At 38.8% G+C, this 21,290-nt stretch overlaps 1 protein-coding gene across 5 annotated transcripts in view; it reads left to right on the forward strand.

Moving 5' to 3' along the window:
* SH3YL1 (SH3 and SYLF domain containing 1) overlaps positions 1-21,290 on the forward strand; it is a 48,706-nt gene that overhangs the window by 1,961 nt on the left and 25,455 nt on the right. For 4 of the 5 annotated variants that reach the window (XR_010079192.1, XM_063389301.1, XM_063389310.1 and 1 more), the window contains exons 2-7: positions 12,301-12,411; positions 13,795-13,908; positions 14,405-14,469; positions 17,052-17,164; positions 20,287-20,415; positions 21,125-21,287. Coding sequence is in view for 4 of the 5 variants with exons in the window: in XM_063389301.1 (XP_063245371.1) it covers positions 12,301-12,411; positions 13,795-13,908; positions 14,405-14,469; positions 17,052-17,164; positions 20,287-20,415; positions 21,125-21,287 (695 nt within the window). In the remaining variant the exon portion in view is untranslated. The remainder of the gene's footprint in view (positions 1-12,300; positions 12,412-13,794; positions 13,909-14,404; positions 14,470-17,051; positions 17,165-20,286; positions 20,416-21,124; positions 21,288-21,290) is intronic. The other variant, XM_063389312.1, reaches the window with a different exon arrangement.

Genomic DNA, 21,290 nt, shown 5'->3' on the forward strand with positions numbered 1-21,290 from the left:
GTCCTTCACATTGTGTCATGGTTTCCCACCATTAAGAATTACTCTTTCTGATGCAGTAAGCTCTCCATATTTTGGGGGCTTTTGAAACACTTATTGCACTGTTGTAAACAAGCCTGTAATGCAGGGCTGTTATGAAGGATAACCTGTATGACTTAGTGGAGAAGAAATGCTCTTGTGAACAAGATAATTGAAGAATTTAGGCAGAACTAGGGCTCTTCTAATTCTTGATTAATAAATATCAAGCACCTTCACTTTTTAAATGTTTATTCTTTTTTGCTTGAAGAAATGTTTCTTGTGTGATTAATTAGTTGTGGGAATTGGTGACTTCTTAGATTTCATTCATACACATAGTGAATTGGGACATCTATGAAGTGTGAAATGACAGAATCAGAATGATGTTGACAGTTTTCTTGACAAAAAGTGTTAACTATTTTCACTGGGAAATAAGCAGAGTTAATTTTGCTAATTTTTTTTCATGATAGCATAGAGGGCTGTTGTGTAGTGCACATTTGGGTTTCATCTTACATTTTTATTCTCTCTGTACTTCTGGCCTTGATGAGAAGATAAACAAGATGTTTGTTTAGGATTTTTGTACAAAACCAGCCTTGTTTTAGTTAAAGCTTTCATGTGCGAAGGGTTATAATGTTAATCTGCTTGGGTTGCCTTGAAGTTTATTCTTCATGATTAAAATGCAGTTAACAAGTCAAAATTAGAATTCCCTTCAGGATTTTCCCCTTATCCCCCTGTCTAAATTTCACATACCATACCAACTCCTGTATTAAGATGACACAAGACAGGTAGGACTTGTAGCTGTAGCTTGTAGCTCTGACTTAGCTTCAGTCACGCTACTTATCTTACTTAGTGGGTAGGACCCCTTTGGTGCCAATTGTTTACACATCCAACATATTATAATAAGTGTATTTGAAAGACTTCTAAAAGGGTTTCAAGTGTGCAGCATCCTGGGGCATGGGTGTAGGGTGGATAGGTGTGGTGGAATGTTCCAAGCCAAAGCCTGCAATTCTTGTAGTACGGATTCTTGCTAGAGTTCCCATGTGAGCACAACTCTGCCTTTTGTGCATGTTCTAGAGCACATCACTGTCTTTATATTCTTGAAAGTGATGTTTTATGATTCTTTTTGCATAAATGGAGTGATTTCTTCCCCATGCCACTTGTGTTTATCCTGTATTCTAGTGCAAAGGCTACAACTTGGTTGTAGAACTGTGGACTTGGGATTTTAGTATTCTTGCAATTGCTAAAAGTTACAAGAATTTTTGAAGACTTCTAGCTACAGGTATTCCACTACTCTGCCCCCTGTGCAGCTGAACGGATGTCTAATGTGCTTTTTGGAACAAATCCTCTGTGCCTCAGGCAGGTATCAGCTGTCTTCACACGCCACAGTTCCTTAGAAATAAGGAACATCACCTAGTTGAAACATTTTTCATCTACAAGGGAACACATTTTTCTTTAAAGTACGTTGTTCAGCTTTGCCACTATCATTTTACCCTCACGTATTCCAGCTTTCATCAGAAGAGGAGATGAGAGGAAATTCTGCATCTCTAATTAGAATTTTCTCCAAGCTGACTTCAGTACAAAAACTGCTGGGAACCCAACTCATCAAATGCTTTTGATAACAGAGGAAACTCTGTGTTACAGGGCTTTTTTTCCTTGCCTTTTCTCAAGGAAATAGTTAATTCAACATGGGACTGAGGTCTGATACCACATAAAGTTCCAAAGTGATCAACTTTGTGTTTGAGTTAGTTTTTCCCTGTCTGTGGAGAAAAATTATAAAAATTATGCCACGATGAAACAGGGCATGGGGTTTTTACATGTTCTAGGATTTCAGCACTAACAAAATTAATATTTCACGTGAAAAATATTGATTTGTTGTGAAAAATATGGTCTAGAAGTGCATACATAATCGGCTGCAAGACTGAAAAGGCAGCTTGTAAATACTAGAGCTGACCAAAAATCTTTTATGCTTTTGGACACTATACATGACAATAGTCACACTGATACAGCTAACAAGCATTATTACTTTTGTCACATTTAATACCATTTAATTTATATCAGATAACCTGTGCAAAGCCTAAGCTTGTTCTGGATGCGTTATTTTATATAATAATGGCATTTCAAATAAATTTTGCTTTGCTTTCCAGAAGGTCATCAATTAACATCTCAATTTCTATCTCTGTAAGCCTGAGTTTACAAAATACCTTTGCTTAGAGGACAACAGCCTAAAAACTTGACCATGAAGTTTACTTACTCCTTTAAAAATGCCATAGAAGAGAGCCTGAAACCTACATTCAGTGCTTAGTCTCAGCAAGTTTGCTGATGACATGAAGCTGAGCAGTGCCACTGATACAACAGAAGGATGGGGTGCCATCGAGAGGGACCTGGACAAGCTTGAGAAGTGGTACCATGAGAACCTCATGAAGTTCAACAACTCTGAGCAGAGGGTGCTGCACCCGAGTGAAGGCAATCCCAGCTACTGGTACGGACTGGGAGAGGAATTCACTGCTGAGAAAGACTTGGAGATTCTGGCAAACAAAAGCTGGACATGAGTTGGTAATGTGGCAATGTGCTCCTGCAGCCCAGAAAACCCAACTGCACCTGGGGCTGCATCCAAAGCAGCATGGGCAGCAGGGCAAGGGAGGGGATCCTGCCACTCTGCCCTCATGAGACCCCACCTGGAGTGCTGCATCCAGCTCTGGGGTTCTTAGCACAAGACAAATGTGGACCTGTTGGAGTAAATTCAGAGGAGGACAACAGAGATGATCAAAGGGATGAAGCATCTCTCCTATGGAGACAGGCTGAGAAAGCTGGGTTTGTTCAGCATGGGGAAGAGACAGCTCCAGAGAGGTGATGGCTAAAAGGTGAACTTTACACAGAGAGTGATAGAACAAGGGGTAGCATTTTTAAACTAAAAGAGGGGAGATTTAAGTTAGGAATATATTCTTCACTGTGAGGGTGGTGAGGCACTGGAACAGATCCACACTCCCAGAGGAGCTGTAGATGCCACGTCTGTGGAAGTGTTCATGGCCACATTGGCTGGGATTTTGAGCAATCTGGTCAAGGAGAAGGTGTCCCTGCCCATTACAGGGGGCTGGAACTGGATGATCTTTCAGGTCCCTTCCAAGAGAAACGATTCAATGATTCTCTAATAGAGGCTGTGAAGAGTTACTCAGAGTACCAGCTAATGGTAGACACAGTGTACATGGAGGTTCAGGTGAAGCAGCTTGCCTCTCCACATTTAGAGTTACCACATTTACATGCCTCTGATAATTCTGGCGTCCTTTGAGTTATCTTTAGAAGTATTTTAATTTCCATAACTCATAGTAATATATTTAAAAAAACCTTGAAAACACACACACACACAATTCCCAAAACTCAAACCTATAGACTTCTAGAGATGAGAACAAGGGAGAGGTTGGCTCATCTATCTCCATTATTTAATTTCTATCAAAGAAAGGCCTTCTGTGTTTGAAATTATTCTTTTTGCAGTAAAGACTGGTGCTTCTTTGTATTTTGGGTTGATTTCATACTGTGTATTTGCATGCCAATATGTAGATGCCTGTGTTACTTCTTATTGTTTTACTTCTTAGCTGTCTTGCTATAACCATACAGATGTAATGCAAGTTTGAGTAAAGGTTTTTGGAAGAATTAATGGCATTTGTTTTTCCTCCCTTCCACACAAATTGCTGTGATTAAAATGTATAAATATGTGTAATTGTGGAAATATTAGCTTCCCAAATTCTATTATAATTTCTTATTATAGTGTTCTGCATTAAAAAATTCTTCAAAATACTGTCAATATCTCAGCTTTCTATATTGATAGCAGTGTCTGCGGGATTCTCCTCTTTGAAATGCAGAATTTTTGGGCTGTTTTCCTTTTAGAGAAGGTGCTGTCTTCTGTTATGTGTCATTCCTTTTGCATATTTGAATTCTTGAAGGCTGAATTTAGTTGTAACTTCAGTATGCTCATGAGTTTTTTCCTGGGCACAGGCTGTCATCAACAGCTAACTTTAGTAGGTTATTGCAGGTAAAACAAGGAAAACCAGGCTGGTTTTAACATGGGTTTTTTTTTCATTTTCAGCTTTATTTTTAAGCACTTTTTTACTTTCTCTCACCAGATTGTTTGGACAGAATATATTTCCAGCTGTCTTAGATCAACCTTAAAATACTTCCAACTCCTTGATTCCTCTATACTGTCTGCTGCTGGTTCTGCAGACCTTTCTGGTCTGTTCTGCCTCTCTCACCACAGCCAGCACTAGCTTAATGCAATGCCACCCAGTAAACAACTTGTAATCCAGGGTGGGGAAGGAGGAAAGTGAAGTTACATTAATTCATAGTATAAAAACCATTAGGATTGTGAAAGCATACGTTAGAGTCTTCCAGTGCAGCTCAGCTGACACTCTGCAAGGCCATGTAGTGCTTGCTGTAGTACTTGTACCCTGCCATAACTTGTACTGTCACTGACAGATCACTGATTTCTCACATCAGTGTTGTTGAGCAGTGAAGCATGGAAGCTGGTAAAACTTCAGGAATCCAAGTGATAAAGATCATGGCAGAAATACATGAGCATGGTGCAAAACTTCACTGTACAGAGACCCTGTTTTCTACTTTTCAGCTCTGCTTCAATTGCCTTACACTGATGTATTATCTGTTGTCTCCTGTCTCCCTTGTTCTCAAGATGTTTATGTGAGCATAAACAACCCTGCTCATTGGCTAACCAGTGTGTCAATGATGCTTTCTCATTCCCTGCTATTCCTTTCATAGACTCCTTGCCTATACCATAAGTAGGATGTCCAAAGTGTACATTCTGAGCCTTTCCTTATTCATGGTCCTTGGAATCTGGAGGAAAGAGTGTTTGCTTGTTGCTGTTGGTTCCAAACCAGGACTGAGGAGCTCAGGCTCTGACAAAAGTAGTCTGCTGGATTTCAGATAAAGAGGGTTGTTATTGCCTTTATTTTTTAACATCCTTTTCCTGTAGGTTTCTTTTCAACTTACTCCACTATTTCCTTGAACTCCACAGATCTTCTCTTGAAGAGAAAAAGATTAACCTAGATTCTTTGCTTTCAATCATTAGCTTCAAGTGTTGGAAATTGTAAATGGAGAGAGACTCACAGAGACATGTTTAGCATAGCCTACTGCTTGTCATCCACATCTCTGTATTGCATCACTTTGTTTTGGGCTGGGCAAAATCTTTCCGATGCATATCTGGCATGCTGTTCGAGGAATTCCAAGTACCAGGTGAATCCCAAGGCTGGAGCTGGCTACCACAGTATCATGTTGTTACACATTTGTGAAACCAAAATTGCATTAATCTCTTTAATTGTAGTGTCAGGTTAAAATTTCTTGTTTAGACCCTTTCCCAGTGCTGCACAATCCTGTTTTTCAGGTTTCTCCTTCCCATTAGAATGTTGTTCTTTAACTTTTCTTGACTATGTCAGTTTTCATGTTTATGAATGTTCGTAATTTTGAATGTTCTCTGTTGATACAAGCCTTTTAGCATTGATGTTCCTGATGTAACCATGAGTATTTGCAAATCAGCTATGCTTTAATGTATTCTTGTACTGTTTCTGAACTTTTTAGTGGAGTGAAAGCAAAGACTGAATTACTGTATGGGGCTCAGAGGTATTTGTCATTGTTTTTTCTTCCTTTTGTAGCCAAAAAAACCCACAAAACCTTTTTTCACCAAATACTTCAAAGCTCAAACATACATGGGCAACATATGTGTAAAATCTGCATATGAGTCTTTGTCTCCCCTTTGTCATCCTTTCTTTGAAACTGTGCTTTTGATGTTGGGGTTCTTGTAATGGTATTAGGCTTTATTTCATCAGTTCCTATTCAGCATAATTTTGATTGTATCAGAATTAGTTATAGCTTTTAAGTAAAAAGGCTTTATTTATGCTTTAATGCACCTTGCTCAGATAATTTCACCAAATGTTCAGCCAGCAAATTATTACTGTTAGTCAGAATGTAAATTAGAGGCTGACGCACTTGCCTCATCAGCTTACAAATTAAGCAGTTAATCAATTTTGGTGTGATATTCTCCCATGGGGTTTGTGTTGCTGACTCACATATGCTCAATATCTTCTCCTTTCAACAGCAAGCAGGAGTGCAAATGAAGCTTACTCCCAGCTGAGCATTCACTGGTCACGGCATTCCGAATCCATCAGTCAGTGTATCCTCCTGATAGATGTTATTGTCTTATTGCTCCTGGTTACCTCTTTCCTGAGCAGTGCTTGAATACAAAATAGACAATTAGATATGCATACTTAAAAGCTAGTGGTGAGGACAGTGCTACAGGGTTATTACGTATGTTATTGATGGGGTAAACTGAACATGGAAATTCTGCTTATATCTAAATATTTCATACAGTATTTTTGTTAAAAAGCAGATATAGCTGTATGATTTTTTCAATAGACTTGCGATAGTAAATAAGTTTCCGAGGAACTAATTTTACAATCCAAATCCTAGGCAAGCTTGAGGGAGAATAGGATAATTTGAAAGATGAACAGAAGTTGAAATAATTTTTGAGATCACAGAAATCCCAGTTACACTTTGGTCTGTTTATAGACAGATTAAAATAAATAGAAGCAAGAATTTACTCCTCTGCCTTCACTATATTATTTATTTTATTTCTATTGTATATTGGGACAGATGTCACCATTTCATAGTGCAAACCTCCCTGACCTTTTATTTAAAGTGAATAGTTTGGAATTTTCTGATAGTTTGGAATTTGTGCTATTTTTGATTTCCTGGGTTTTTTGTTTTGTGGGGGTTTTTTTTGTTTGTTTTTTGTTTTGTGGGTGGGGTTTTTTTGTTTTGTTTTGTTTTGTTTTTTGTTTTTGGGGTTTTTTTTGCTAAAAAAACAATAATTTGCTTTGTCTTTGGACAAAGTTTTGTGAAATTGATTGATCTAAAATTAAATGGTAAGAGTCAGGACTGAGCCATACCATATATACTATATATCAAACCATTAAACCTTGCCTTTTTAGTGTTGGTTAGTGTTGGACTTGATTCTGTCCTTATATAATCCTGACCTCTGTCAACTAAATCCTAAGTATGGCATAGCCCAAGAGGGAGAGCCAAGCTTCCCTTTTTCCTTAGTGATAAAAATACTATATTTCTTCTGCTGTGGTTCTAGCATTCAACAAAATGGGAGTCCAGCCAGGCCTTATCAGACATCATATTATACATAACTGAGGTCAGGGTGTGGATTTGTTTAGGTTTTTTGTTTAAACAAGTCATCAGTTCCTTAAGGCTCCTGTAGGCATCCCAGCAGCTCCTTAGTATCTACACAACATTATGGAAGTAAGTAAAGGAACTCAAAGTGAGCCACTGGGGAAAGAATCACATGGTTACCACTTTGAGCAACTCTGTTGGTTTGCAGCTTGAAAATGTATAATCAGAAGGCTTATTTATCCTGCCTGTTGTCAAAACCTCTCTGTGCCATGTTTGCTGGTCAATTAATGTGGAAATTAATGTCACTTTAATTTTCATACCTGCTACTGTTTTAATTAAAATCTTACATGCAGCCCTTCTACAAGGTGTAGCTTTGAGCTCTTCAGTCGGTAGCATGTTGAACCTCTTTCTTTTTTTCTTCCCTCTTCCCCTCTCTGTACTTCTATTGTGCTTTAGAAATACCACCCATTTCTTAGCTTCTGAAAGTGCACAAGTCTAGCCACATGCAAAGTAACTGGCAGAATGTTGTTGTCAAATCCATCTGCTGTATCTTAGTCCAGAAGAATAATCCTGCATTATTTCAGTCTGTGGCAGAAAAGGAAAAAGCGAGGGATAATGGAGGAGTGAATTCCTATACCTAAAGAATGCAGAGGAAATAATGACGCAGGGAAGAAGTGATACAGTGCAAAAGTGAAGTTTCTGATGTTGGTTTGAGGATGGGAAGTTAAGCTTTCCTTTGCTTGCTGTTGTAGTGTGCAGCTAGATAAATGTCTCTCCAGTTTCTCCATTCCATGGTGATAAAGGTACCCCACACTATGTGGCACCAACAAAAAACAAAAACAAAAACAAACAAAACCCCCAAAACAAACAAGCAAAAACCACCTACCCTAACAAACACCCCCCCCCCCAAACTTTTTAAAAAGGTTGGAGTGAAAATATATAATTTTTAATTTGCTTAACTAATGCTATTTTTCTGTGCAAAGTTTGTATTTTAGAATACAGTTTTTGGAATCATAGTGCAGGTAAGTCATAGAATGGTTTGGCCTGGAAGGAAAAAGGACATGTAATCCAACCCTTCCTGCAGTAGGCAGGGACACCTTTGACTAGACCAATTGCTCAGAGCAACTAGTTATGTATTGAGGGGTGAAGGAACAGTAAAGTAGTAACAGTATTACTTTTCCTGACTTCTGAAGTTCAGCTTTGAGTTGTCTTCACTTAAATAAGAGCTCCTATGTGCACAGTGGCATGCACACATTGTTTTCTGATAACTGTCAAATCTTTCTGAAGCAATTTTGAATCTGAAATCTGAAAATGTTTACAGAAACTGTAATGTGATTTTATATTTTTTCCCCACTCTGTTCTTCCTATATGAAATATGAGCTACCTTTTTTTTTTTTCAGTAGTCGTAGGAAGAATTATTGGAGATGTTTCTGCAAATTCTGAGATTAGCCAAAGAGAAGCAAAGGGGAGGAAGGAATGTGTGGGTAAACAAGGAAGAGTTTGAGAAGAACACAGAAGTTTATTTTATTTCTCTAATCTAAAAGCTGGATAATGCTTGCTTTTGCTCAGGTTTTTTTACCTCTTCAGTGTTTTCATCTCCCCAGTATTTTTTATCTCCAGTGTGCAGATCTTATTTTCATTGTCTTGATCACTTTGCTAGGAGGCCTCCATGGTCAGGCACATAACTGTCCATTTTACTACAGTTTACTCTTACTGAAGCATGAGAAAAATTAAGTACCATGAAATGTGTATTTTGGTTAGACTGGGTAGGTGACCCTTCCCAAACTTGAGACCGCTAACTTGAGACTTGCAAAGTATCTTGAATGAAAACCTACATATAGAATTGTTCACCTGATTTTGCAAATGGACATGCACTGGGTATTACAATGTTAATTATTAGCTACAAATTACAATGTACTGGGTTTATTCTTTGTGCCTTCTCAAGAAGGATGTTGTATGCCTTTTGGGACTGCCTCAATTTATCTCCATAAAAAACCAGAAATCTTGTTTTTCTCTTACTACATGCTGGTCATGTTTGCCCTCTGACCTTGAAAATGCAGTGTGAAGTACAAACAACAGAAGTAATGGAGACATTTGCTCCACCCCAGTTCGTTAATCTACCAGAAGCAGTTGTGAGTTCATGTTTTATTTGAGCTGCACTGGCCTCTTCTCTTGCCATGTAGCTAGGTTCCAGCCTGGGGAAGCCTTCCAACCACAGAAAAAATGCATATTCAGAACTCCTGCAATAGTACCATAACAGTCAGAGAAAATTCACATGCCAAGAGCTTTTTGGAATATCCCGAGCTCTTAGAATTTCATTTTCTCCTATCCTTTCACATTTAGGGACTTGATTATCATCTTTATTTTCTGAAAAAGTACGGGGATTATTAGGAGATAGAATTAATATTTCTACTCTGATAACTGCATTGTGGTTTAGAGTCTGTTACATTCTATAGATCTCCTTTTGTTCCCAGAGAGGCTGATATTTCTGCACAGCCTTCTGATGACTGATGTCACTTCAAACTCTCCAAGGTTCTACCTGCTGCATCTTTACCAAAGTCAAATGTTGCTGCAAGCTGTCTCAGGGGATGCTAATCCAGACACTCAGCTGTCAAAATCTCTCTTGTTCTTGGAATCTTCCTTCTTGCCTGGAGAACATACTAGAGTAGTATTCTTCTCTTTGAAAAATTGAGATGTATTGTATTTTAGTCAATGGAGCCTGGACAGAAGCCTGGCTGACTTGCTGCTATGTGCTTCATTGGTCTGAGCTGAATTGCTCTCTAAGCTTCATTGATGTAACCTCAAAATGTATTTAGTCCTCACGTTCTTGGGTTTGGGTGGGAATGTTCAGGGAATGCCAATTAAAAAAATAGTCCACCTGTGACTGAATGTTCTCTATGCGCAGTCTTTTTTATACGTTTGTAGATTTAGGAACAGTAGAATTTTATGGAAATGCTGTCACTAGTTTTTTTCAGAGATATGATATGAGACTAGATGCATCTTTGGTCTGGCAATATATTTATGTGTTAGCTGGACGGTTTGGTTCTGATAAACTTGGAAATAGTGAGTGTTGTTATGTCCAGAGAGGAAAACAAGAATAATTTGAGTAGTTCTGAGGGATTTTAGTAGATGTTACAATTGAGACGATCTCTTTAACTGCACTAAGGCTTCTTTTTGCAAATCAACTGGTGAAACATTCTATTCATACATAAAATGGTATTTATAATGTTGCAGAATACTAATAATTTATAATACTTGATTCTGTCTAGTCATTGACTAGTGACAGCAGATCTGGTGGATCAAAGTGGAATAAACACACTTCTTCAGACTTTATGATCTTGTGAGTTTGGAGGGTAGATTTCCAGATTTTTCTGTGCTTGCTACTGTACTTTACAGCTTTATAAAGTAAACATAACTTGTCTCTAATCTGTGCTTGTTCCTCAGTTAAAACACATGACGGGCTTATGTTAGGTTGTTGCGGTCTGGTCTGGTGGTGAAGGTGGCTCGACCTCCCTTGCTAGAAGTGTCTGTAAAAAGACACCCAGATTGATGGAGACACACAGGCACTCTCAGGTGGAAAGTGATTTGCTCTTTGTGCACTCTCAGGTGCAGAGTGATCAGCTCTTGGGTGACCCTCAAGTGCAGTGCGATTCACTCTTTGGGAGGCTGCCTGAGCAGCAGAGCCGTGTTTGCCACGCTGGGTGACGCAGGAGTAAAAGCAGTGAGATGGGGTCTTTCCAGTCTCCAGGAGAGCTTCTTTATTCCACAAGGTCTGGAGGAGAAAAGAGCCCCAAATGGTCCCACATGAGAGGGATTATATAGGCTAGCCAGGGGCGGGGTTTCACAACTTGGTCAATGGGGAAAGGAATTGGGAAAGATCCAAAAATAACCAATCAGGAGGGGTAAAAACCAGGAACGAGGAGAATAACCAATGGGGTATGAAACGTTAACATGGAACTGCGAAGGCTCATGGGTTGAAGTATTTTTTCTCATCTTGATCCACAAGGAAAACTCTCAAAGGGGGTTCCCAAAGGAGTGTCCCTGCAAACTGAGGCAGTCTGGGGGCTGCACATGGGTTGAAGCACTTTTGCTCACCCTGAGCTCTGAGGAAATTTCTCAAGGGGACTTCCCAAAGAGGAGGAACTGCTAATTGAGACAGCTGAGGGGCTGTTTACTGTCTACAAGAGTGAATTGTTCTCTGTGGATGGTCCATGGACTACAATATTAGATTGTGTTGGAAAGAAAATATTTTAAGAGTTTCAACAGGAAGTAAATTGTAAAGGTAGTTTCTTAGCGTGAAACAATTTTGTTCGCTTTCCAAACATGCCACATGTTTAGCTCTGTAAGAGTTACTCTTTCAGTGTTAGAGAAACTTTTCATATTCATGAGTCAGCAGTTGCCAGTTGTTCTGCTGTTTGAAGGACAGCAGAGTTGTGGTGGTAATAGAGAAGAGCGATTTGAGTGGTCAGTGATAGAGCAACTACCCTGAGCAGAGACTAAGAAAGCTGAGACTCCTGAAAGAGTGGAGAAGGCTGCAGGCTTTGACTCTTTGTAAAAGCTTGAAGGTAATAGATAAGTAGAATGCATTAGGTATTCACCAGAACTTGTGAGACTTGAGCTAGCAAGCATTCACTAGCAATTAACTAGCAGATTAATTTAAAATAGAGCATGTATTTCTTTAAGTAGGAGGTGAACTGCTGCTGCAGAAATTCCGATGGTAGAGTAGCCACAGATTTGGAGAGGCATTAGACAAATTCGTATGCAATAAACCTATAAATAAATAGTGACAGGAACAACGAAGGATGTGTCTCAAACACCCTTGCTGTTACCAGTGTGGATTCTGAACACGTGCAAGAGACAGAGACTGCATAAAAGAATCAGGCTAGTATGTTTTGTTAAGTGGTGTCTTCAGTTACAGCTGTCAGAAACAAAATGATCAAAATGTGGATCTGATGCAGAAAATAACTTCTTATATTTGCTTGTTCTGTATTTGTTTGATTTGCTCTTTATTTGTGAAGAAATACTTTTCCTATACAAATGCTACTGATTTTTCTGGTTTTTGATATGAGATATCCTAAACTGACCATAATTTATTTCTTTCATGTTTTACAGTGAACAACCCTATACCTTCCAATCTTAAATCAGAAGCTAAAAAGGCAGCCAAAATACTACGAGAATTTACAGAAATAACTTCCAGAAACGGACCAGATAAAATCATACCACGTGAGTAAAGAAAACACTTTGATTCAGCTAAAACCTTCAGCACTCCCTGTGTTGCAGTCATGCTGTCTTTACTAATTCCTTCTGTTTTCACGAACCACAACTTAGAGATGAATGAAAATTCTGGGCACCAAAACTTCTTTGAAAATATTTCAGAAACTTTGAAAATATGAAGTAAAAGGTTTCAGTTTGCTGTATTCTTGGCAGATGTTACTTACTGGGAGAGAATGTTTACTGCTACAGTGTACCTGCACTGGAAGGCTTCCCTCTGGGATGGACGGAATGTCTCATTGTCAATCCTGTAAATACATGTTCTTAAGAGAGAACCTAGAATAGTAGCTCTAGCTCTTGAATATATGTATTGATTAGAATTAGCTAGATGAAAATAGGTTGAAGCAAAGAAATCAGGGTGATTTTCCTTTTGATACTGATTTTATTTCCTACCGTCCTCTTTTTTTTTTTTTTGCAGTTGTTACTCTGTGTTTCTCCTAGTGTCTTCCTCCACTTGATGTTGTTGGTTGTGGTTTTGAATCCTTAACTGTTATGTTCTGAATCCTTAAATGTGTGTAGGGAAGGCCTGCAATAAGATTTGCAGCATGATGACACATCAGTATTTGCCACAAAACACTGTCTAATGATACAAGGTTGTTAGGCTGCTCTATGTTGCTGTGACTTAAATTTGGACTCTTCCAAAAATTTGTGAAGATGTGTGTCACCATGAGATTTTACCAGTTACTGAGCATTCATATTAAAGTAGAAGGTTTGCACCTTCTCACGCTCTTTTCATGTAAACACCAGTTGTGTTCTATAAACACTGCCATTGTTTTCACATTCCATGCTGGGACAAACAAGACTGTGTGGCAGTCCCCTTGACCAATGTGGTGAGAGGTGGGAATGCCCACTCTCCAATCCATGGTCACCTTGCGAGAAGTATAAAATAGGAAGTAACAAACAAAGCAGGGGATTTCTCCCCTGCTGCTGCTCTGAGATACCCAAACTCTGGGCTCCGTGTGTCTCTCTGGCGAGGCTCACAGCGACAGACGTGGTTGTCAGCTATTCACTGCCTGTTGTCTGTTTATCTTGCCAAGAGTACTCACACACAAAGCGTGTGGCACTAAACAAACTAATTCTATGCAAGCTGATCAGAACAGGTGAAGCAGTTGTGACACTGTAAAGATTGTCCCAGGTTAATGTGACCTGCAGCTGGGTTTGTGGTTCTCTGCGGTGGAGGTGTCATTATCAGTTCAACTTATTTTGCAGTTTTTTTAAGCTTTTGCTTTGATAACTTGACTCTTGTGTTCATACTTGTTAAATGTTGAGTTTTGTGTTCCCCTTCTCTTAGAACTTCTCATGCAAGGTCTTGAATAAATGATTTTGCTTTTTCAGCTCATGTCATAGCTAAAGCCAAAGGCCTTGCAGTTTTGTCTGTTATCAAAGCTGGATTTTTGGTGACTGCTCGCGGTGGAAGTGGAATTGTATTAGCTCGACTTCCTAATGGAAGTAAGTGGATATTTTCTTTTTGTACTTCATGAGAGAATTAAAAGAGATAAAAATTTTTTTTCATTATTCTTTTCACAGCATAAAACAGAAGATGTGTGATGAGTCAGAGAAGTAGGTGACAATGTTTGGTGTGAATGCTGTTTTCAAACCTTTGTATCTTTGTTTGACCAAATGTAAATGATTTTGGTATCTTTGTGGAAAACAGTGAAATATAAAAGTACATAGTATAAAATTCATTAGAAAAATTGATTATTTCTGATTATGAAGAAGTGTATGATAAATAGTTTGTAACAAGGAATTGTTTAGATCAGGAGGATTTGTATTTCTTAAATCCTTTCCAGTAGGATAAAGCATTGTAGTTGTGATTCTATTATAGTGGTTTTGAGCATATTTTTAAATAGATAAATTTTTAGCATTTTTTAACTGTAATAATAAAATGAGTATTTCTTGTAATAGATGGTAAAATTCTGTAAATTTATCTTGTTTTACATGACAGCCTGGTCTGCTCCCTCTGCAATAGGAATTGCTGGTCTTGGTGGTGGATTTGAAATTGGAATTGAGGTATGGTTTTGCATTTTAAATACTTGTTGGTAACTTTTTTTGCAAGAAATTAAAATATATTGACAAAAATCTAAACATTAGTGAGATAGTCAAATCTACTTTTATGTATGAAAATATTATTATGTAATCCATTTATGCAAGACAAACAAAAGAGGGGTTTTGATCCCATCAGTCAAATCGTTAAAAGACATTTAGATGAAAAGAAGTGACATGACACTAATTGCCTTGATTTCTCACTTCTAGCAGACTGAATTTTTCACATATGGAGAGCTTCCTGTCAGTGTTCACATATAAGACAATTGAAGTTAATTGAAAAAGCATCGTATACTTAATACTGTGTCAAATGCTTCACTAAAGGGCACAGGGACTCCATCTGGCAAGAAACAGTGTAAAGACCTGAAGCTGGAGTAAAATGGACTCCCCTTAATGTTACTGTATTTCACACATTTTGCCTCTCACTTGTGGTTACTGACATTATCCTTCAGTTTGAAAGCACCAAAACTGGTGATGCCTCTTCTGAAGGAATACTGTAGAAAAGGAGCGGTTCCAGCAAGCAGAAATGCTTAAGTAAAGGACTCCCAACGTATTCAGAGAAACCGTGGTGAGCTGAGCCCTGACAGCACTCTGCCCCTGCTTCCCATTTCTTCTTCCTCACAGCTCCTTCACACTTGTATGTTTTCATCTTTCCTCTGCTTCCCCACTCTAGCCTCCAGACTCATCCTTCTCTTTGTTTAGCTTCTGTTCTGCTGATTCCCAAAGAAAATCAGTTACAATACACTGCCAGCAAGATCTCTTGCAATGGGCAGTCTGCTCTTCACAAAAATCCATGTCTAGCTGATTGGATGATCCATGCCAAGGCCCCAGGACATCTACAGCTAGCCAGCTATCCCTGTCCTGACAGCCAGTCAGCCAGCACTCACACACTGAGCAACAGATCAATATTTTATTCTCTTCTCATTGTTCACTTGTGATCTCAGGCATTATTGCATGCACTTTTTAAAGGATGATGTGAATATAAAATCATAAATTTTTATAAGGGATTTTCATTGGTTTTTATGACAGCAGGATCTGAATGCATTATAAAGTGTTCAGTTTGAGCCCCAGAGTTTGTTTTATTGTGGGGTTTGTTTGGTTTTTATTTCCTTTTGCACCTCTACATGCGTTTTGATTAATCTGTGAAAATTTTCTTTTAAGCATCCCCACCAGATATTTTAGATAACAGACATTTCCTATTGATACTAAATCAAATAATTTCAATACAGAAATTATTTGTGAGAGGGGTTTTTCTCTGGGTAATACTGTGCCATTCATTTGAATTTTCAGTCAGCTTACAAAATGCTGTTTCCTTACTGACATTATTATAACACAACCTTTTTTATTTCTTCTAGAAAATATGTGTTGTTCAGAAATACCTGAGTGACTAAGGAGCCCAGAGTCCCATTTCAGCATTATTCTAGTCTTATGTAAACCTAGATGTTTTAGAAACTAGGTGAGATTTATTCCTGTAGGAGAGATGATAGTTGACACTGTTGCAGTGATACTTATGGATGCTTTTAAATAACAAGGAGATCATAGGCTTCAGAAGTCAAAGTGACTTGGTATCTCAGATTAAAGACCAGTTTTAAAATTCATGTAAATGCTTTCCTTGAAGATTTTCTCACTATGGATTTACTTATCTTTAACAATGGATTCATCCTCTTAATGGCTAAGAGGAGGAAGCAGTATCCTGAAAGGCATTCTTCCTGCCTCCCGAGATGATTCACAAACTGCTCCTGTAGCCATCTTTTGTTTGGGATGGGGTGGAGGTTACCAGGGGCTAATAACAAAGACCTCTCTTATGCTGTGTGTAATACTTCTAGGCCAGCCTTGTTTTGCAAATAATCTGGTATTTCCTCTTGTATTCCCTGCTGTCACTGTTTGGAATTTGGGGTAAGTTGAAAGTTATTTTCTGAACCTGGCTTTCAGTCAAGTCCATCAGATGAAAGATCAGGTGCAGTAGTCGTTGGGTATATTGCTACCTCTTCAATTATTAGGTTTAATAGGTTCTTGGAGCAACTGACTACATCTCATACTCAAGCCTTACAAAGTTAATTAATAATTCATATATGCCCACACAGATATATATAAAACTCCTGTGAAAAGAAAGTTTTATCAATAGCACCTGTATCCTTTTTGCTTTTTATTCTTTTAACAGGAATTTTTGTTTAGTAAATTCTGTCTTGCCTTTGTTAGTTTAACTATTGAAGGATCAAAATTATTCACATCTGAAAATGTGCCTTAATAATTGTTTGTATAAACCATGGAAAATAAGAAATTATCAATTAGGAATTTTGAATTAACATAGAGTTTCTCTCATAGCTGCTGTTTATGACATAGTGCGCATGTCAACACTTTGGAAAAAAACAGTCAAATTTGATTTAAAAAGTAGTTGAAAGGATTTTTGATTCAAAATACCTTGCAGAAAAAGAATCAACTTTGTCATGAAAGCTGTTTCAAAATAATCCTGTACAAAAAAGGAAGATCAACTCCTGTGCTGTTCTTTCTCCTTAAAAGGCATGGTACTTTTATTTGATATTTTATAGGTCTCAGACTTAGTGATAATACTGAATCATGAAAGAGCAGTAGAAGCCTTTGCCAAAGGAGGGAATCTTACACTTGGAGGAAATCTAACTGTGGCAATTGGACCTCTGGGGAGGTGGGTAATATGTTTTCCTAATAAGGCATATGTGGGAGATAATTTTAAAAGGCCATGTTGATGTGGCATTTTTTTATATGTTACAGAATAACCTGGGCAACCTGCATGCTGACTGGACTATATTGTTCTTGCTAATCACTTTTTTTTTCTTTTTTTTCTTCTTTCCTGATCTTAGTCCTGACTGATTAAATAATTTATTGGTAGAAGGAAAGTGTTCTGAGATTTGCTCTCTTTTTGCAGACTACTTGGCTAGGCTCAGTGAAGAGCACAGGTGTTTCTGTGCCTGATAGAACTCTGATTTTTAGTAACATATGGGTCTGTGCTTTCTGTCACCACAGATCTGCCCAAGATTAAATAAAAACTACACCAAATAATTTCTTTTAAGCCTTTAAGTGGTTAAGCCTATTTACCTTGAAGGATGAGATGAAATAACCACTGAATAATTTTAATTGAAAATGAGCCTTGCAGGACTGCTATTCCAACCTCCTGCTCAAAGCAGCATCTATAAAGACTTCAGATCAGGTTGCTCAGTCTTTTTTTCCAGTTGGATCTTGAAAATGCCCAATTAGGGAGACTGTTTGGATTTCTGGGCAACCTCTCTACTCTTCAGCTCTCCTGCCTTACATCCAGTCAACGTATTTCTTCTTTCTATTTGTGTCAATAGTAGTCTATTCCTCCTCTGTACACTGCTATAAAGAGCCTAGCTTCATACTCTTGATTACCTCTCTGTAGATACTTGAAGCTTACTGTTAGGTTTGCCCCAAGTCTTCTGTTCTCCAGGCTTACCAGGCACCAGTTACCTCAGACTTTGCTTATGGAATATGTGCCTCCTTATGGCTATTTTTCTTTATGATGATAAAGTTTTTACTGCTGTTTTTTTATATTTTCTAACAAAATAAAAGGATGATACTGCACAGGAGAGAGATCTGTAGATCAGGGAAGGGCAGTGAATGTCATCTGCCCTACAAACGCATTTAGTACATTGTCCTGCAACATCTCTGTTTCCAAGCTAGGGCAGAGGTGTCAGGATGGGGAGATGAGCAAACAGGCAAAGAAACATGTGATCAGGTAAGAAGAGCAGTGGTAAATAGTTCATGTTGAAGTCTGAAGCCAGATTTCTTTGGAATTCCTCAGGAGGCTCTTCTAGGATCTCTCCTGCTTGGTATTTTTATCAGTGACCTAGAGGAGCAGTTGCAAAATATCCTCTTCAAATTTGTGGATGACACCAAACCAGGGGTGCAGTCAAGGCACTTCAGGGTAGTGCCACCATTCAGAGAAATGGGCTTATAGAGTCCAGTAAAGGAAAGATCCAACGCGAAACCTCATGAAATTAAACAAGGACAAGTGCAAAGTTCTGCACACCTAGTTGGATGAACACCCTACCAGACTGAGCAGCTTCCCTACAGAGAAGGCACTGGGATCCTGGTGGGCAGTGGGGCTAAGCCAGCAGTTGATTCCTGACAGAAAAGGCGGTGCAGAGAGTAGGGGGTGGCATCAACAGGACTATAACCAGTAGATATGGGAAGTGATTGTTCCGCTTTACTTGACAGTTCGTAGACTGCCTAGAATATTGTATTGAGTTTTAGCCCTGCAGAAAGTTGTTTATAAACCTGAGTGTCTGCAGTGAACCACTACCTAAATGGCCAGGAAAATGCAGCACGTGAACCACAAGGCTGGGGGATCTCCACTTACTGAGCCTGGGTGAGAGAAGACCTTCTGAGTCTATTCCCAACAGGGCATCACCAAGAAGACAGACCCCAGTTCTTTACAGAGGTGCATGGCAAGACAATAAGAGGTAGTAGTCATGTATCAAAACAAGGAAGGTTCTGACTGGATATGAGAAAAAAAATTGGCATGAATAAAATTGAGTGCTGATACAGGTTGCTCAGAATGTCTGTGGATTTATATCCTTAGAATTCTTCAAAAACTGGCTGGACAAAGTCCAGAGCAACCTGCTTTCATTTTGATGTTATATCCATTTTGAGATTACTATCTTTAAACCTAAAATATTATGTCATTCTGTGAAGGACAAACACTGTAATCTTACAAATCTGTTGATGTCCAGTAAGGCATTACGTGTAGTGTTTTGTGCTGACCATAAAGTCTAGGAGGATTTGGAAATATTGAGTAGAGTTTCAGTCACCAGTCCAAATGTAATCAGATCATTGTCAAATGTGATTAAAGTGCGGCTTAACAGTTTTCAAAGGAGGCTGTTAAGATCCAGGTATTAAAATTATTACAGAGATGCCTCTGCCCAAATAAGATGCAAGTGAGACTATATGCTGAAGTCATTAGTATGGATTTTATTTAACAGTAAATGTTAGTGGGGGAGAGAAAGGAATAGAGGAAGAGGAGAGAGAGTAACAGAAAGATTGAGTAGAAAATATTACCTCTCTGTGGATCCTAACAGTGTCCTGTTGATCCTCTTCTGGTCTTGTCAGTGGTGAGGGTTCCACGAAGCTTAGAGTTCAGTGGATGTACGTTCAATGGATGTGTTCAGGCTAGTTGGGAACACCCGGTTACCTCCCCTGTTTGGGAAGTTTGACACTGTCTCTTGCCATAGGCTCTGATCTGTTGCATCCCTTTGCATCACATTCAGTCTTTTGGTGCAAGGCTTCAGGAATCAGTCTGAGGCTGCTTTGGGGGTCTTTGATGGTTTATGGTCCCTTCTCAGACACCTCTTGTCAGTGCGTCTAGTCAATTATGCCTCATCAGACCTTCGCTGGGGGAGGGATTGGGAGATGTGTAAAGGAGAAGAATTACCGTGATGAAAGGTGCAATCCCACCTTGCAGGATTTGCCTCATCAGCCTGAAAGCCTGTCCTGCAGCCTCCTCTGTCTTGTGTGAATCTCACTGCACACCCAAACTCACCTCCTCTCAAAGGAAGCAAACCTGGCCTCAGCAAATCACCCTGGAGCCCACTTGATTGTTTTGAGTCACAAACCATGAAGAGTCCGGTCTCTCAGAGACTTAATGGGCAGCATTCATATGAGGCCGTGTTGTTTTGTGCTTCTGTGTGAAAATAGGGTAAAAATAAAATGAGGGATTAAAAAAAAATGATGACTGCTGTTCATGCTACAAAACTGTATTAACAAGTATCAACCAAAACATTTTCTTTCTAGAAACTTAGAAGGAGATGTTGCCCTGAGAAGCTCTGCTGCTGTCTATACATACTGCAAATCTCGAGGACTGTTTGCAGGTGTATCTCTGGAAGGAACCTGTTTAATTGAAAGGAAAGAAACAAACCGCAAGTAAGCTCTCTTAGGATCTAAAAGATTCAGTGAAAGCACAGTGACAGAATTAACTAGGACACATTCACTTTGGAAAAGGAGGGTTTTGTGAAAACGTACTATGTTCAGTTTAGAATTTCTTGAGGGACAAGGGTTTCTTGAATTTAGACATCTTGCAACAGGTATTAAGATGATGCTAAATGTTTAGGGATTATTTATCTGTGGCAGGTTGACCACATGCCAAATCAGTTGCTTTGTCACTCCCCAACAGGTTGAGAGGAGAAAAAGTATAATGACAAACTCGTAAATTGAGATAAAGACAGTGAGATCACTTACCAATTGCTATTTCAGTCAAAAAACCTCCAGCTTCATCAAGGGGAAATTAGTTTAATTTATTTTCAGTTAATAAGAGAATAAGATAATGAGAAATAAGAACAACTCTAGAATACAACACCTTTCCCCCACACACCTTCTATCTTAGTGTGCTCCACTTCAATCACAGCTTGTCTTCAATCACCACCTCCTCCCAAGTGGTGTGGGGAAATGGGGGCTGTGGTCAGTTTTCCAAATTTTGAGCTTTGAAATAGTTCTGTCATTTCTGTCAGTATATGATCAGTAGGAAAATGCAGGACTAGGGATGGAGATAGGGAGCATTTGCACAAAGTGAATTTATCTAGAAGTTGAAATGGAATAATAATCAAATACCTGCAATCTTCATTTTTTGTATCAGGTTTTATGGGCAGGACATTCGTGCTAGTGCCATCCTGCTTGGTGACGTGCCTTTCCCTGCTCAGGCAGATGATCTTTATGAAACCCTAGCATCCTTCACTGAAGTGTATGAAAATGAAGAGCAAAAAAATAATCCAGGAAAATCTGTAAGGGAACAAAGAAGGGTT

This window comes from Prinia subflava, chromosome 2 (genome assembly GCF_021018805.1).
Source record: "Prinia subflava isolate CZ2003 ecotype Zambia chromosome 2, Cam_Psub_1.2, whole genome shotgun sequence".
Lineage (NCBI taxonomy): Eukaryota > Metazoa > Chordata > Aves > Passeriformes > Cisticolidae > Prinia > Prinia subflava.